This window comes from Phodopus roborovskii, unplaced genomic scaffold (assembly GCF_943737965.1).
Source record: "Phodopus roborovskii unplaced genomic scaffold, PHOROB, whole genome shotgun sequence".
NCBI classification, from domain to species: Eukaryota; Metazoa; Chordata; class Mammalia; order Rodentia; family Cricetidae; genus Phodopus; species Phodopus roborovskii.
Genome location: NW_026126563.1, coordinates 20,630,604 through 20,649,450, shown reverse-complemented (window position 1 = coordinate 20,649,450; position 18,847 = coordinate 20,630,604). Strand labels below are relative to the sequence as shown.

The 18,847-nt window shown below is 42.1% G+C and overlaps 1 protein-coding gene across 2 annotated transcripts in view; it reads left to right on the top strand.

Annotated features, from left to right (window-relative positions):
• Positions 1-3,279: 3,279 nt before the first annotated feature.
• Positions 3,280-18,847, top strand: part of Trappc8 (trafficking protein particle complex subunit 8) — a 74,039-nt gene continuing 58,471 nt past the window's right edge. For both annotated transcript variants that reach the window (XM_051202066.1, XM_051202065.1), the window contains exons 1-2: positions 3,280-3,774; positions 15,921-16,115. In XM_051202066.1, coding sequence (XP_051058023.1) covers positions 3,618-3,774; positions 15,921-16,115 — 352 coding nt within the window. In that variant the 5' untranslated portion in view covers positions 3,280-3,617. The remainder of the gene's footprint in view (positions 3,775-15,920; positions 16,116-18,847) is intronic.

The following is an 18,847-nucleotide window of genomic DNA, read 5'->3' as shown; positions in this document are numbered from 1 at the left end:
TATAGAGAAGCCAATGATTAGTTTGTGGTGCGATATATGATTTTTTGGGGGATACATGATTTTTATATTTGGGTGGTAAACATTCCCATCTCTAGTTTGATAGTCATAAAGCAATCCTATCTTCCTTCTTAGAAGAGTAGAGCTATGAACATGACAGGTCAATAACAGCTAACCTCCCTGGAACTTGATTGTCTCAGGGAAAGGCATATGGTCTGAGTGGAACAAATCCCAAACATTCCCTGGGGTTGGTAGACTGATGCTGGGAATGCGAAGTTCCATTTCTGGTTCATTGGTTAAAATGGGAGTATGGGATCTGGGCACATGGACAGGCCCTACACTGCTGAGAAAGTTCCCCGAGGAATGAAGACGGAAGCAGGGATGTGAGGGGAGAGTCCTGCTGATGAAGCCTGGGGTTATGCTTGTCCCTTGCTCCCTTTCCTGTGAGCGTTATTTCTCCTTTACCTACGCTTTGTTTAAGGTACTACAACCTTAACTTCTGGGTTACTTTTTTTTTTTTTTGAACAGGGTTTCTCTGTGTAAGAGCCCTGGCTGTCCTGGAACTCTCTGTAGACCAGGCTGGCCTTCAAGTTACAGACAGCAGCCTGCCTCTGTCTTCTGAGTGCTGGGATTACAGGCACTGACACCACCTCCAGGCTACACACACACACACACACACACACACACACACACACACACACATTTTAAGTCACAGGGGATCAAACCCAGAACTTCATGTATTAGACAAGTGCCCTACCATTGAGCTATATCCCTAGCATCTTTTACTTTTAAAGACAGGATCTTACGTAGCCTAGACCTTGGAGAAATCATAGTGCCTCAGCATCTCAAAAATTGTTATTACAGGTGTTAGCCCCCCCCCCCCCACACACACACACTTCACTCTCTCAAGCAGACTGGTCTTGAACTTGTACTCACTTCACTCTCTCAAGCAGGCTGGTCTTGAACTTGTACTCACTTCACTCTCTCAAGCAGGCTGGTCTTGAACTTGTACTCACTTCACTCTCTCAAGCAGGCTGGTCTTGAACTTGTACTCACTTCACTCTCTCAAGCAGGCTGGTCTTGAACTTGTACTCACTTCACTCTCTCAAGCAGGCTGGTCTTGAACTTGTACTGCTGCTCTTGCTTCTGTCTCCCAACTGTTGGGATTATAGATGTAGTTACCACTGCCTGGGTACACTTTTTGATGTTGTTGTTAAATACAGAGTCTTATATATTCTAGACTAATCTAGAACTTGTTATGTGGCTGAAGATGACATTGAACATGTTCCACTAAGCTCAGTTTAGATCCCCCCCCCCCCCCCCGCCCCAGATTGGTTATGACAATCTTATTTCAGCCTGGATTTTTTTTGGCGGGAGCATGTAGTTCAAGACAAGTTTTCCCAGAATAGCCCTGGCTGTCCTGGAACTCACTTTGTAGACCAGGCTGGACTCAAATTCATATAGATCCAACTGCTTCTGCCTCCCGAGTGCTAGGACTAAAGGCTTGTGCCACCACCACCTGGCAGTTCTAGCCTGGAATTACTTGGTTGGAATTACTGGCATGTATCATGTCCAGTTTTAACTTCTGTGGGTTTTCTTGCATATTTATTTCATTTATAGTACTTTCGGGAACTTGTGTGGTTAAGTGTACATAATGTCAGAAGAAGGTGTGAAATGTCCTGGAACTGGAGTTATCGGCAGTTGTTGGCCAACTGATATGGCCTGGGAATTGAACTCAGGTCCTCTGCAAAACCAGTAATTGCTCTTAACCACTGGGCCATCTCTTGCCCCACTAACTTCTGTTTTGATGTTGTAAAAGTCCTGATGAGAAAGTCTGCTACCCCTGGGCACTGTGCCAGACACCTTTAATGCCAGCACTGAGGAGGCAGGCAGATCTCCTAGTACGAGGCCAGCTGGGTCTATATAGCAAGGTCCAGGCCAGCTGAGGACACACAGTAAGACTTTATACTTCAAAAAGTCTGTTAAAACCAGGTGGTGGTAGCATGCACCTTTAATCCCAGACTCTCTATGAGTCTGAGGCCAGCCTGGTGAGTTCCAAGGAGGGCCAGAGTGGTTACAGAGAAACCTTGTCTCAAACAAACAAAAAGTCTGTTAAGATGCCTACTGTAATGACATCTTATTTAGGGATTTCTATAGTTCAAATAATATTTTGCCAAGAGCTGACCAGGATAGGAAAAAAGCACTCCTCCCCAAATCCCTTTCTCTTGAGACAGGGCCTCACTCTACCCAGCCCTGAGTAGCTTTCAACTTCTTACATAGACCAGGGTGAGCTCATACTCACAGAGATCTACATGCTTCTGCAAATAGCCAGCTCTAGGGCCCAGTCTCTGGTCTGGTAAAACCCTGTTCTCCATTCTGTCTGTGGCACTGCCTCTGGTAATTCCCTTTTAGGCGTGGGTCATGTGGTCATGGGGGCTGACAAGTCTGCAATACGTAAGAATGGCCTGCCACACAGTATATAAGTACTGCTTTCTCCACTGCCATGAAGTAAATACCCTAAAATGGAAAGAGAGAGGTGGAGCCGGGCGTGGAGGTGAAAAAGTAGGTAACTCCAGTACTTGGGAGGCTGAAGTTGGAGTTCCAAGACATCCAGAACTTCATGTATGCGAGACAAGTGCACGACATCCTATCCTGCGTCTTAAAACAAAACAAAAGACAAAAGCCAAAGCACTGAAGACATCCTTTCCCAGAGATGCAGAAAAATGCAGTTTCCCCTTTCAATCCATGCTACCTAAAGCCCCCCCCCCCAAGTCGCACATTTTCCTGTTCGGTGGTTGAGCACACATGGCAGGCCGTCTCTAAAAGCATGATCGTGATCAGAGAATACAGTCCGTCTCGGGCACCTGCTCAGGGGAGCGTCTTAGGCACCTGGCCACCAGCACCCCCTGTCCGTCCCTCAAGCAGTGGCCGCCCACCAAGGGAGAGGCGGAGCGACATGTCAGAAAGTAGCGCTAAGTTACATCAGTTGCTTACTGCAGCCAGATGAGATCTTTGGGGACACCAAGAAGGTCGGGTCAGGCCTGCGTGAACAGCCATCACCATGACAGTCTTGCCAGGCCGGGGCCGGCGGACCTGGCCGAAAGCCGCAGTCCGGCCCGCTCGGCCACGCCCACCCGCCTCATAGCCCCGCCCCCGGCCAGGAAGGGTACCCACTCGTCACAGTATTTCCGGTCCCAATCTTCTTACGGGCTTCCGTAGCTCCCCGTTTTCTAGTCATCAGCTCCGGCCCCGCCCCTCCCGCGTCTTTGACACTGTCACGTGAGGGGCGCGCGCGGGTCCTGCCGGGAGTGGTGCCGCCGGCGGGTCAGGGTTCGGCCCAACATGGCGGTTCCTGTCGGAGAGTGACCAAGGCTTTGCGGTCGGGAGGACTGAGCGGCGGTGGTCGGCGTCCCCACCTGCCAGGGTGGGATGCAAAGCTTCGGGGGCCGCTGAGCCGAGGCAGGGAAGGGCCGAGGCCCTGAGAGCCGAAGCGGCGGCGGCTACGCGCAGTCGGCTGCAGGCTCCGGAGTGGGGCCGCACCCGGCCGGCCGGCCAGGCGGCGGCGGCTGCGGCGAGCTCGGCTCCGAGGCGGGGCGGAGGCCGGGCGGCCGGCCGCGGCCATGGCCCAGTGCGTGCAGTCGGTGCAGGAGCTCATCCCCGACTCCTTCGTTCCCTGCGTCGCCGCGCTGTGCAGCGACGAAGCCGAGCGGCTCACCCGCCTCAACCATCTCAGCTTCGCCGAACTGCTCAAGCCCTTCTCCCGCCTCACTTCCGAAGGTACGTGGTGTGTGTTCCTTCCTCGTCCGTCAGGCTAAAGCAGAGCCGTGGCCGAGAGAAGGAAGTTGGGAGCAAGTAGAGGACAGAGGGGCGGCGGCCCGGGGCTGCGGCTGTCAAGACCGCGCGCTCCTGGCCGCCCCTTTTTCTAGGCGCTTTCTTCCTCGGACGAGCCGGGTCGTTACGCCCCGAGGATAAACGTGAGTCCCGACACAAGGCAGTCACCGGACAGGATTGGGCACTAACTAGACAGTCAAGGTAGAAAGATGCAGCCTCCAAGACGGAGGAGGTTAAGAGCGAAAGATCTGTCGTGGCCCCTCATCGAGTGTTAAATTGGACTTTCAAAGTTATCTTGTTCATGACATTCGTCTAGCCTTGGGGTTCATCTCTGTCTGGACTTCTTTTTGGCTATTTACTTTTCCCCCTTCGACCATTCAAACAAGTTCTTAGCTGTACAGCATTTTTGCCCAGTCTCAAGAAAGCAAACAAAAAGTGTTACATGAATACTAAAAGGCAGGGGCTGCGATGTCGCTCAGGTGGTAGAGATCCGGCCTCGCCTGCTGGAAGCCTCTGTGGATTGGATTCTCAGTACCACACACCCGGTGCACATCAGTGATCCCAGCACTCGAAGGTAGAGGCAGGAAAATACAAAGTTTAAGTCTTTCTTGAGCTATGTAGCGTGCTTGAGGCCAGCAGGGATACACGATACCTTATCTAAAGAGAAAAAAAAGTTAAAGTAAAAAAGTTAAAAGAAAAAAATGGCAAACGATAAATTGTAGTAACAATGTAGCTGTTTCAAGTTATCTAGATTTATGGGGTTAGAACAATTCAAGTCCTTTTCACATTGATGGTTAATCATAAGGAATATATTCATATTTAATACTCATTTTATTTCTCCAGCTTTATTATTTTTGTTAGTTTTAAAGACGGGTTTTACTCTAGGCCAGGATGGTTTGGAACTCCAGGCAATCCTCCTGTCTCAACCTCTTGAGTGTCGAGATGACAGGCTTGAACTTGCTCTTTCTCCAGCCTTTGATTTTTTTTTAATTAAGGAAAAAATAAATCATGACTAAGGGGCTAGAAAGATGGCCCGGTGGTTAAGAGCACATACAGCTCTCTCAGAGGACTGAAGTTTGATTCCAGGTACTTGTATGGTGGTTCAGAACTTCCTGTATCTGTAGCTCTGGTGGGAATTCAAGTCTCCAACACGTGTGAAGGAACACAGTACGCACACACACACACTCACACACACACACACACACACACACGCACACAAATTTTAAAGGTTAAAAATTTTAATTTAAGTGTACTTTTAAGTATGGTTAATTGGGAACTTTCAAACAGAACATAATAAAAAAAAGCAGGTAAAGTTTCTTGGGAATTTAAGAGCTGTTTACTATGAAGGCTTCTCTTATAAACTTTTCTTTATCAAATAACTGGTGTTTATTTGTTTATAAAAAAAACTTAGAGCTATACTGTTGGTGCATGCGTTTATCTGCCTCGGGCAGTCTAGAGGAGACTTGCTGCTTTGCAAGTTTCCTTTTGTAGTTAGGGAGGAAGGGATATCCAAAAAACCCAGATTTGAAGCGCAGAAAGATGCAGTGGTTAAAGCACTTACTCCTCTGCCGAGGACCGTGAGTGGTTCCATTCCCAGCACCTGCTTGGCAGCTTGTAACTGCCTGTAACATGAGTCATCTGGCACAGCATAGTCCACAGGTAATGCACTTACAGACATGTAGGCTTACATACACATAAAACTAAGTTAAAAAGGGTTTTTTCGTTGTTTGAGATAGGGTCTCTCTGTGTAGTCCTGGCTGGCCTAGAGCTCACTACATAGACCAGGCTAGCCATAAACTCAGATCTGCCTGCCTCTGCCTCTCACTCTCCACCACTATTGGGATTAAAGTATGCCAAGCCTGGCTAACCCAAACTTTGAGAGTTCTTGGATTCTCGTCAGCTCTTCAGCTTATAGTTTATTCAGCATTGCAGTTTCTCCCATGTTTTGGAGCAGTGATTCTCAACCTTTCTAATGCTGTGACCCTTTAGTACAGTTCTTCATGTTGTGGTGACCCCAACCATAAAATTATTCCATTGCTACTTCATAACTGTAATTTTGCTATAGTTATGAATCGTAATGTAAATACAACCCCAAAGGGGTCTCAGTTCACATTGCTCTAGAGTTACCGAGAACAGCAAAACCCCTGCATTTGTAATTCTTTTGTGATGCAGTTGTTAGGTCTGAATATTAGCTGTGATTGATTTCTGTTTCTTACTATACCCCAATCTAGCTTCAATGTTGAGATCTCTTGCCTCAGCTTCCTGAGTAATGGGGCTACAGGTGTGTGACACCATATCTTGTGTTTTAGTTTATAGCCTTAAATTTCCCCCATCCCAGGGTCCTACACATGCTAAGTGAAGGCTTTCTCACTGAGCTATATTTCTAGTACCTCTACAGTCTTAAAAATTCTTTAAAAAGAAAAAAGAGCACTTGGAAGTCAGTTTGACTTTGTGTGTGCTCTTTCTTATTGTGTTAAGAAGAATAAATAATAAAGCTGAGGCCTATTTCATGTAGCTTTTCTTTTAGTCACTTAGTCTTTCATTGTTACTTCCACTTACTGATGTACTAAAGATCTTTGTTGTTGTTATTTTGGGGCAGGGTTGGTTATGTAGCTCAGGCAGGTCTTAAACTCACTGTGTAGCTCAGGCTGGTCTCTAGGTACCTGGTACCTCAGGTTTCTATGTGGCAGGGTTACAAGTGTGCACCACCACCCGGTCATTATTACCCTTTTAGAAAAATTGAGGACATTGAGGAATAATAACTTATCTGCAGTTTTGTATCTAGGAAAGGTTAAAAAAAAAAGTCATTGTGACTCAAGATATTGTGATCTGAATCATCGATCATCTAATTTCCTGGACGAGCTTAAATTTACTTTACACTGGAGAGCAAAGGCTCATGTAACCCAGGCTGGACTTGAACTCCTGGTCTTCCTGTCTCTATGTTCTAAGTATTAGGATTGCACGAATGTGCCACCATGTCAGGCTTCATGTATATTTAAAAATTTTGGTAAGCACAGTAAAATATATAAAGAAAAAAACAGCAAATGATGTTTTCTTTTTTCTTCTGATGCTGAAGATTGAACTTGGGCCTCTTGCACTAACCTTTTTCTAAACCCTGGTGGGATTAGTTCTAATAATATAACTTACTTGACCCATGTATTTCCAAAGTTTTGGCAGATTTATTTTAATAGGTATCCAATATAAAAGATATAAATGGGAGGTTTTACATTCTTTTTGTTGCAAAGTTTTTTAAATTTGGTGTGCTTTATCCTTAAATAATGTTTTTTGTGAGTAGGTGCATTTTAAAGGACACTGTAGGCCTTCTGTGGTGATGCTGCCTTCATTGGACAGTGCAGTGATAGGGGTGAACTTCTGTCCACTTGTATTTCTCTGTTGCATGGGAAAGATTAGGAAGGAGTACGGTGAGGTGGTTGATAGAGAGGTGGTTGAAAGACAAGCAATCACTGCTTATTCAGAGTTGGGAAAAGAACGAGATAGAATGGTGTCTTAGTTCCTCCTGTTGCTGTGATAGAATACTCTGACAAAAGCAGCTTAAGAAGGAAGGTTTATTTTGATTTGCAGCTGAAGATATAGCCCATCATGGCAGAGAAGTGAAGACAGCAGGAGCCTGAAGCATTTGGTCACCTTGCATCCACACTCAGGAGCCAGGAGTGATTGCAAACTAGAGCTAGCTCTTGTTTCCCATTTTATATAGTCCAGGATCCCTGTTAGGGAGAGTTCCCTCCACCGTCAAGATGGATAACTATCATAATCAAGATAACCCGACAATGGCATGTCCAGTCTTCCAGGTGATTGCAAATTCTATCAGGTTTTGCATTTAAGACTACCATCAAATGGTTATGTCAGAAGGTGTAAATTGTAGTCGGTGGTTAGGGGAGAGCAGCAGGAAAGCTGTCTTGTGGGGTACAGAATGCAGAGGAGATGCCTAGGAGAGGAGATGCTGGAGTTTCAAGAAGGGGCTTCTAGATTTCTAGTGGTAAATATGAGGCAGTCTTGAGTTCTTAAGTAAGGCCATTTTGCCAGATCATTGAGTTTGTAGTTTATAAGGTTCATATGAGTTGGAATAAATTTTTAAAAAGTTTAAGCTGGCATGGTACATGTTCATAATTCTATTGCTTCAGAGGCAGGAGTCTTGCTTGCTTGATGCCAGCTTGCTTGATGATGCTTGAATTACATAGGTAAATGCTCAGAAAAGAAAAAGAAAAGGTTCAAAGATGATTAAGATAGACACTACGGTGGCGTCATAAAAAACTTGATCGAACATGAAGTTGGGAGGGGGCTGAGGGTACATATGGGAGTGGCTAGGGGATGGTGGAGCGTGTGGCTATGATGGAAATACATTGTATGCATGTATGACATTTTCAAAGAGTTAATGGAAATAATTATATTTAAAAATTTGGTGAGGCCAGGTGGTGAGAGGCAGAGGCAGGTGGATCTCTGAATTTGAGGCCAGCCTAGTCAACAGAACAAGTTCCAGGACAGCTAAGGCTGTTACGCAGAGAAACCCTGTCTGGGAAAAAAAATGGTGAAACACCCCACTGCATTTTTGGTGTTGGTAAATAAAGTTTTGATATTTTTTTCTTTATGGCATGTGTGTCATAGAGATTCTTCAAAGATTACCCTCCCTACCCCCCTTAGGATGTAAGTCACAAGAATATCACTATTGATAGTACAGATTCAGGATCCAAGTAAAACAAGTTGCATTTTCTTTCTTTCTTTCTTTTTTTAACATTTCCTTTTATTTCACAAGTATGGGTATTTTTGCTTGCATGGTGTCTGTGCACCATATGCATTCATTGACAGCAGAGGTAAGGAGAGGCCTTTGGATCCGGGAACTGGATATATAGAAGGTTAATAGCTGCCCTGTGAGTGTTGGGAATTGAACCCTGGTTCCCTAAAAGGACATCCAGAACACTTACTGAGCCATCTCTCAAGCCCCAAGTTAAAATGTCTTTACTCAGAGAAAGAAATGTAAACAAACAAACAAGATTAGTGTCATAAGGTCCCAGTTTATTTGTGGCCCACAGGTTTATTTGATTTGCTCTGACTTCTGAGATCAAAATTGGCTTAGTACAGTCAAGTGTTTCCTGAAGACTATCTTTAGGCTTCAGCAGAAAAACACATAGTTTAAAGGTAAATTGAAAAGATGATTGCTAGAAGAAATTTGAGTATTATTTCTTTTTAAGATTTTATGTATAGTGTTCAGTCTGCTTGTACACCTGCACACCAGAAGAGGGCACCAGATCTCATTACAGATAGTTGTAAGCCACCATGTGGTTGCTGGGAATTGAACCAGGACCTCTGGAAGAGCAGCCAACCTCTGAGCCGAGCCGTCTCTCAAGGCCGAGTACTATTTTTGTATAGGACTTTAAAAGTAGCTATTAGGCTTAATATGCATGTATGTCTGATGATAGCCAGCCATTTAAGGTTCCTTGAAGGTTTTTAAAACCTAAAAAGAATTAAATACACTGAATATACCAATAAAGCACAATTAAATGTGTGTTCCAGATTTAATTTGTATTCACTGTTCACACTTTTTGTGATCCTAGTACCTTTTTTTTCTGTGGTGCTGGAGTTTGAACTGGGACCTTATGACACTAAAGAATAGTGTAGCTATCGTAAAACAAACTCGACAGCATCTTTGGAGGTTCTCTGTCATACTGATGTCAGGGCTTATTTATTTATTTAACCTACAGGATATATATGGCTTCCATTTTTAATTTTTTTTTTAAATGGGCTTCCTGTGTGTTGTAGAGTATTAAAGATGTGTTACATTTGTTTATGCTGTGGAACATTGTTTAATGATGCAAAGATGTGTTGCATTCTTTTATGTTGCATTTGTTTAACTCTGTGAAGCTGTGTTACTTTGCCTATCTAAAGCACCTGATTGGTCTAATAAAGAACTTAACAGCCAATAGTTAGGCAGGGGAAAGGACAGGCGGACTGGCAGGCAGACAGAATAAATAGGAAGAATTTGGGAAGAAAGAAGCAAGAAAAAGAGGAGAGGACTTCAAATGCAAGTCACCCAGCTACACAGCAAGCCAAGAAGTAAGAAGTAAAGAAAGGTATATAGAATAGAGAAAGATAAAAGCCCAGAGACAAAAGATAGATGGGATAATTTAAGAAAAATGGGTTAGAAATAAGCCAAGCTAAGGGCCGTGTATATTCATTTGGGAGCTGGCTGGTGAGTCCCTAAAAAGTGAAAGAGCCAAGAGTAAAAAAACAACTAAATACACCTGTGTGTGAGAACGTGTGTGTCTCTGTGCCTAAATGCATTTTTCTGCTTTTTCTGTGGTTCTCTTTCTTGTTTGGTCTTGTCATATTCAGATTTGTTTGTTTTTATTATCTTTTGCATTTTAATATTCTTTAGCTGCCTCTTTGTTTTCTAACTAGAGAAAGTATAGGTAGAGCTGGATAGGAAAGGAGATGAGGAATTGAGAGGAGTATGGGGAGAGAAAACTATAATCAGAGCATACGGTATGAAAAAATGTATTTTCAGTAAAAAATAAAGGAGTAAAGCAAAAACAAACAAAACAAAACAAAACAAAAATAGGACTAGAGATGTGGTTCAGTTACAGAGTGCTTGTTTAGCATGCTTAGAGCCTGTGTTCATTCCTCACCATCATAAAAACACACACACACACACACACACACACACACACAAAATTTGTGTGCTGCCAAGCTAGGCCTTCAGTCCCTAATATTTTCTGAGATTTGTATTGGCAGTCTGCTTCAAAGAGTTAACTCATGCTTTACTGTTTGTTTAGTGGTAGCTCTCTAAAATTCTGAGTAGTATTTCATTGTGTCATTTTAGAACTGCTAAGAAAATTTAACTTTAAACATCAACTTAAAATTACAGTTGAAATTAATTAAATCTATTTAAAGGATTAAAAATGGTATAATGTAATTCTATAAGTCTTGAGTAGTTTTCTGCATGAACTTGGAAAGTTTGACAGATAAATTTAGGAAATGTCTTTGAAAGGCAACTTTGAATTTGTTTTCTTTCGGTTTCCCACCTTTTTCTCTACCTTTTCTTCCTCATCTTCACCCCTCTCCCCTTTCTTGATAAGGTCCTGTCTGGCCTTGAACTTCTGATCCTCTTCCACCTCCCAACCAAATGGAATTACAGGTGTGCCTCACCACACTTTCTTTGTTGTTATAACTGTTATAATCATTTTTAAAGTTAAATGTCTTATAGTTATAAACTTTCCTCTCTCTTTTTTTTTTTAATTTGTTTTTCACAACGGTTTGTTTGTAGCTTTGGAGCCTGTCCTGGAACTCACTCTGTAGACCAGGCTGGCCTTGAACTCAGAGATCCGAATGCCTCTGCATCCTGAGTACAGGGATTAATATGCTACCGCTGCCCATAACGTTCTTCTTTTTCCTTTTCATATTCAGGAGTCAAACCTTTGTGAGTGACCTATACCCCAAACTTAAAGCATTTCATCCTAGCACTGTTTCTCTTACTTTTTTTTATTGTTGTGACAAAAAGACAACTTGGGAAGAAGGGCTTGTTTGACATTAGTTTAGAATGCAGTCGGCCATGGTGGGAAAGGCAGCAGGAGCACCAGGAACTGCTCATAGCACATCTGTGCTTAGGAAGCAGAGACAGGAGTGAGGTGCCCAGCTCCCTTCCTCCTTGTCATTCATTTCAGAGACCTCAGCCCATCTGATGGTGCCACCATATTCAGTGTCTTTTCCTCCTTACTTAACCCAGTCTGTCAGCTTTGTCATAGTCAGGCCCATATGTTTGTCTTCTAGATGATTCTAGATTCTGTTAAGTTGACTATCAATGTTGACTACCACACATCTTTCCCTTGTCAACTTGATAACCATATATATCACATTAAACATTTTAATCTTTATGTTTATGACTGCTGGTCTGTAAATGTGTCTATGTACACATAGATTCATACAGTACCCTCAGAAGTCAGAAGAAGGCTGATTCCCTGGAACTGAAGTTACAGATGATTGTGGGTCTCCATGTGGATGCTGGGAATTGAACTCAGATCCTCTAGAAGAACAACTAGTGTTCTTAACCATCCAGTCCACCCACTGCCCCCAACATATCACTTTTAAGCTATAACCTTCTGCCCTTTGAACCTATTGGCACATAAAGGTACTTCATAATGTAAAATGCATTCAGTCTAAATTCAAAAGTCCTTATGGTTTTTAACAGTATAGCACTATTCTGAAGTTAAGTGCAAAATTTCTTCTGAAACTTTGGTGATGTCTTTTATAGTGAGCCCTAAAATAAATTACAAAATCAGCAACCAGATGATGTGGATGACACATCCAATGTGGGATGACACACAATAAACACTCCCATTTCTAAAGAGAGGAATGAGGATATAGCAAGGACAGTTTGGACCAAGGCAAGATTGGAACCCAGCAGAACAAACATAAAATCCTACAGCTCTTTATTGGGTATCTGGGACTGTGCTCCAGATGGCTTGGGTAGCTCTACCCTTCCTGGTCTGTCACCTGCAGCACATACAGTTTCTCAAACCAGTTTCACTCCATTCCTGTAGCTTTCCTCCGCAGATGTTACTGCCCTGGCCTTTCTGTGGCATCCCAGGATCTTCCAGTGTAGCTTAGGCTTCACCTTCCTAGCTTCACATAGTGGTCTTTTAGACTTTCTTAGCAGGGACTCCAACCCCGCCACACATTGCCCTGTCTCAGTGGTGTTTTAGAACCTTGGCCTTCCATGCCCACTCTTGCAGCATCCACGCCGGTGAAACTAGTACCATGTGTATGATGCTAAGTGTTGCCAGCTTGAGATGTAGCTTAGGCCCCTTGGAGCATGGCTGAATTGTTCTCTGTGTCTTCCAATATGACTTTGGGGAGACAATTTTCTCTATAGTTGATTTTGAGCAGGGCACCCTTTCAGTAGCAGTCTGTTTAGACTCCTTTAAGGGAATTTGGATAGTCACACGATGTAGTACTAAAAGAATGGAATCTTGCTCTCTGGGCACATTTCCTATTGTTTAGTTCAAGACAGGTTTCTCTAGAATTGTGCCAATCTCTTTAATAATATATCTCCTTTCTCATCAACACAGCTTGTCTCAACTTTATTCTTTTTACACTTATACATTTCTTGTATGTGTCTGTCTGTGTATGTGGAGGTCAGAACTTCTCTCCTTCCAACATGTAGGATCCAGGGATCAAATTCCAGTCTCAGGCTTGGCAGCAAACGCCTTTACCTGCCAGATATCTTGATGACCCCTTGTCTTCGGCTTTAAACCCCCTTCCCCAGCAAACAGCATGTTTTCTCTACTTGTTCTCTCTCACTGTAGACCTGGCCAAAAGCAGTGTGCAGTAATCAAGACACAGCTTGGATGCTGTCTTGCTTGATATTTTCTCAGCCAACCAAATTAGTTTCTTACCTTTGAATTCAGCCTCACCGAAGTTCTCAGGACATAGGCAGACTTGTCAGATTATACAGTGAATGGCATTTAGCCTAGTTCCCAGTGGAGTCCTTGTTTCCCTTTGAAACTCTGTAAGCAAGGTCTTCATTGCTAATGTTTTTCTTGGTAATCTGATTTTCCAAATTCCCACCACAATGGCCTGTTAAACTCTTCTTACAACATTCTTGGGCTTTTTCAAGCCTAGGGTTCTAAGCCCTTTGACAGCCTTCCTATGAATGAGTCTCAGAGGCTGACAATCACATGGCCAGGTGTTTCACCACAACAATCCCACTTCTGCTATCAGTTCTGTAACTAGTTACTCTTTTCATTGTTATGACAAAGTACCCGATAAAAATATCATAAAGGAGGGAAAGTTTAGTTTGGATGACTTTTGAAAGTATGCAGTCCATCATGGGAAGACATGACAGCAGGAACAGGGGCTGCTGTCTGGTCACCTCACATCCACAGTCACCAGAGTGATAAATGACTGGGGGTGCTCAGCTCATTCTCTTTCACTCAGCCTACCATGTGAGCCCATGGTGTGATGCAGTCTGTATTCAGGGTGGGTCTTCTCGCTTCTCTGAATCCTATCTACAATCAGGCATATTCAAGTTTGTCTTTTGGTGACTCTAGATCTACCAAGTTCTCACTCAGTATTAACCATCACAGCTACTACTGTGCTGTTGTAACTAGGTAATTAATCTCTATGGTTTGGGGGAGTGTGTGTGTGTGTGTGTGTACATGCACTCACGTGTTTCTAGTTTTAATGCAGGACCTGGAATGTTGCTAGGAAAGCATACTGTAGCACTGTTTCCAGGTCTCTTAAAGGAAGGTTTGCTACATTTTTGGCTGCTTATAGTATTTGTCAATTATGGAACAACCTTAAGGAAAATACTTGGAAAATATATTCCTAAAGGTTTCAGAGCTATTCCATAGCACTCTGGTAGCTCTCATTTCCTTTATTTTTCTCTTCCCTTTTCCCATTTCCTTTTCTGTGTCATAATTATACAGTTGGGAAGTTTTGATTATTGAGGGAGGTCTGTGTATATTTAAATGATAAAACAATAATTATAGATGAATGCAGAAAATACAATTACTATTCATCTCCACTATTCATCTAGAAAATGCAAAACTTGTCATCTTTTAAAAGGTGTGTGTGTGTCTGTCTATCTGTCTGTGGTCTTTGTTGTCTGTCCTTGTCTTTCACCTTGTTTGAACAAGGTTCTCCTTGTTCACCCCACGTGTTATGCTAGCTGACCTGTGAGTATCTAGAATCTTCTTTCCAACACCCATGTCTCTATGGGAGTGCTAGGATTATAGACATATGGGCTTGCATGTCTGGTTTTATGTGGGTTCTAGAGTTCCTCAGCCCTGTGTTTGCTTTTCTTCTTTTTCTTTAAAATTATTGTAAGTTAGGTTTGAATCCCTCTTTCTGCCTCTTGGTTTTGTTTCATCTTTAAACAGTCAGGCCAGCTACTATGAATATGTCTTGTACATATACTTAAAAATAATTATGTTTTAAATCATTGTGTATGTGTGTAAGTGTGAGTATGTGCATGCCATGGTGTGCATGTAGATCTCAGAGCACTTCAGTTCTTGGGTCTCTCTTCGCATCTTAGACTCCGTTCAGGTCATCAGATCTTTACTTTCTGAGTTGTTCACTATTCCACATCTGTTATTTAAAATACACATGCAGATATTCATGACACATGCTATTTTGTTATTTTGTTACTGCTATTTATTTTTGTTGAGACAGTGCTCCATTTGTAGTATGGGCTGACTTTGAACTTTATAGCAAGGCATTCCTTTGGCCTGAGTTGCATGGATTGAATTACAGTTATAAGCCACAATACATGGATATTATTTTAATATTTTATAGCCTCCCATTTTTTTTTTTTTTTTTTTTAACTACCTCTGAAATGTATCTCTCTCTGTGTAACCCTGGCTTCCTTGGAACATGGTTTATAGACCAAGCTGCCTTGGAACTCAAAGTAATCCTGGTACTTATGTCTCCAGAATGCTGGGATTGTAGGTATGTGTTTCACACCTGGCTATCTTTTTAGATTTAAAATCGTGTAAGTGTCTGAGGAAGCATAAGCAATTTAGGAAATTTAGTTTGAAACTGATTAAATTATAAGCCTAGATGTATAAATGCTTGTGGGGAGCTGGGCATGGTTGCACACACCTATAATCTCGGCACTTGGAAGGCTGAGACAGGAGGATCACTGTATGTTCAATGCCACCCATGCTTCATACAAAGATCTTGTCTCCAAAAGCTAGAAAAGTGTCTGGGTACTTTATGGGTGGTGGTTTTGGGCAACTCTTAGTGTAGGGGAAACAGGACCTATAGGGAAATTGTGAGAGAGGGAAGGAATATTTTTCTCCCTTTGACAGTCTCATGTAGCCAGTCTGGCCTTGAACACCTGAACTTCCTGTTTCCACTTTCCAGTGCTGGGATTATAGGCATTTGTGTGCTAAGAGGAGGGAAGTTTATGGTTAATAGGTTAGATAATTCTTTTAGTTTGGTAAACCAGTTATATTCTGGAAGAATATTGTTTTAATTCTTTGTTTCTGATTTGAGTTTCTTCTGTGTTTGAAAATTATTAACCCAATTTTGGCTTATGATACCAAATTAATTTAAAATTTCTTTCTCTTTTTTAAAAGTTCACATGAGAGATCCTAATAATCAACTGCATGTAATTAAAAATTTGAAGATAGCAGTAAGCAACATTGTCACCCAGCCACCTCAGCCAGGAGCCGTTGGGAAGCTTTTGAATGATGTCGTTTCTGGCAGCCAGCCTGCAGAAGGATCAGTCGCTAATGTGATTACAGCAGGAGATTATGACCTTAACATCAGTGGTATGTAACAAGTGTTGCTGTTATTTTTTTCATCAATGAAATTTGTTTTGTTAGAGAACAATTCTCTCTCTTGGAGACTTTTTATCCAAGTGCTTAGGGCTTACAGGGTGCTAAAATTGGGCTTCCCAAGCAGTGCTGAAAGACATGCCCAGGAACTTCTTTGTTTTATTCTAGCACCCATAGTAAACAACCTAGAGTAATCAGTGTTTCATGATAAAACTAATAATAAACAACAGACTTTTTTTGGTATTATTTGATATTGTTATTAAATGAAAAGCATGCTGTGATACTTTTAATCTTGCATGGTGTTAAGTGAAAATGTTTATAAAATAGATGGAAATGCATGATTTTATTAGTGCTTCTTACACTTGTTTAGATAGTAAATGTTTTCATAATAAAACTGATAAGAAAACTAATAATACATTAATATGTGGAGTGACTTAATATTTGATATGATTATTTTCCAAATGTCTTTATTTACTAAAATACATGAGGTGAAGTCTTAAAAGTAAAATATTAAAAGTATATTAATCTAATTACAATTTCTCAACTGCTTAAAAACTGCAGCTTGCATTTTTTTTTTCTTTTTTTGGATTGGTCTAATTTACTCTTGACACTTTTGTATTTCCTAACTGTATAGTTAAAGCTCTTCCTGTGCCAGTGAGATAGTTTAGCTAGTATAGTGTTTGCCATGCAAGCCTGATGACTGGAGTCTGAGGCCTAGAACTCATGGGAATGTGGTAGGAGAGAATTGACTTTACAATGTTGTCCTCTGACCTTCACATAGGCTCTGTGGCACTCACGTACCCCCCCCATGTGTTAATGATGATAATAATGATATAATAATAGTAAACTAGACCTTGATGCTATATATAGAGAACTTAGTCGCAGGCTATGGGTCACCATGATAATTAGTCTATAAGTATGTATACTTAGGAAATATGTATAGAATTACTGTGTTTTAGTCTCCCATATCTTCCTTTACTATTAATTTTAATTTAGCAACATAGATTAATCTGATAATTTCATTGTATCTTTTTTATTTTATAGTCCTAGGATTTGTCCCAGGGCCTTAAACATGCTAGTCAGTCAGCCCACCACTGAGCTATACCAGTCAAAAGAATTTGAAGTTTTAGATAAAGAGTTAATTGGTTTTTGGCATAATGTATTTTATAAAGTGATGGCAAATTTGGCATGTTTACCTGAGAAATGGCAGAATTTGAGATTTGTTTTCCTGTCAGGGTTGTAGTATGAAAGGCAAGGAGTCAGTGTCTTACTCTTTTAAATGACAAGCCCTGAGTTAATGGGGTAACTGAGGTAGGCTGCTGACAGTTTGAGACTGTCTCCTCTCTAAAAACATAAACTTGACTAGACTCCTTCCTTCTCCCTGTTCTCCCATCCTTCCCTGGTCTCCGATCTTATCTCCTCTCCTCCCACCCCCTCTCATGTTCTTGCTGTGGTTTTTTTGTTTGTTTTTTGAGACACAGTCTCACTGTGTGTGTAGCCTTACATGGTCTGGAACTCACAGCAGTCTACCTTCATCTTCGTAAGTGTTTGGATTAAGGTGGGTACCACCCTGTCCTGTCCTGTCCTGTCCTGTCCTTCCTTCCTTCCTTCCTTCCTTCCTTCCTTCCTTCCTTCCTTCCTTTCTTTCTTTCGGGAAGACTACAAGCTTTCTGTGTACCTGAGGGTGCCCTTTAATTCCTTGATCCTCCCGCCTCTACCTCTCAAATGCTAGGATTTTAAGTGAGTACAACCTCTTCCAGATTCTGTGCATCTATTTTATAAGGTCATTCTCTTGTCTTTTTTCTTCTTTTCCTGTTGACAGGGTCCTGGCTGGCCTGGAACTTGTGCAGTCTTCTTGCCTCGTCCTCTCAACAGGCCTTCACTTAGCTATGGTCTGAACATTTTTGGTTTTCAAATTTATTGATTTCCTGCTGGGTACCTTGCACTGATACATAGAGATGTATAAGACATACTTTATAAGCTTATAATCTAAAAAGACCATAATTAGTAATCATAGTAATTCTGATTTATAATATGTTATAGAAGTAATGATTGTAGTAGAGATGGCCTATTTGCCATGCCAATGTGCTGAGAGGAGAAGAGAGAAATTGCCTAATTTGTGTATGAAAAATCGTTATGGAGTTTTATTTTGTTTTTCCTTTTATTTTGAAGACAGGGTCTTGCTAGGTGTCTTAGTTGCTTTTCTATGACAATGACAAAGCACCACGGCCAAGGCAACTTACAGAAGAAAGAAAGCATTTAGTTGGGGGCTTGCTCAGAGCCTCAGAGGGTTAGCTTTACTTGGGAGAACATGCAGGCATGGCAACAACTGTGAGGCAGAGAGATGACTGGACTGACATGGGCTTTTGAATCCTCAGATCCTCCTTCCTCCAGGGACATACTTTCTCCTACAAGGCCACAACTCATAATCCTTCCCAAATAGTTCTACCAACTGGGGACTAAGCATTCCAACCTGTGGGGGCCATGCTCATTCAACCTACCACAGTGGGTTTCCTAAGATGATAAGCTGACAGGCTGACCTGCAACTCAGTATAAAGCTCAATCAGCCTCCACCAAGACATGTAGTGTTGACCATGGACTTGATGGAGAGTGGTTTTAGGTCTGGGTTTGGGACATAGGTGACATTCTCTGGTTCCATTCCAGTCACAGAGAGCAGCCTGGGTATGGATCCTTGGAGCAGGAACTTGTGGGTCATCTGTTTCTTG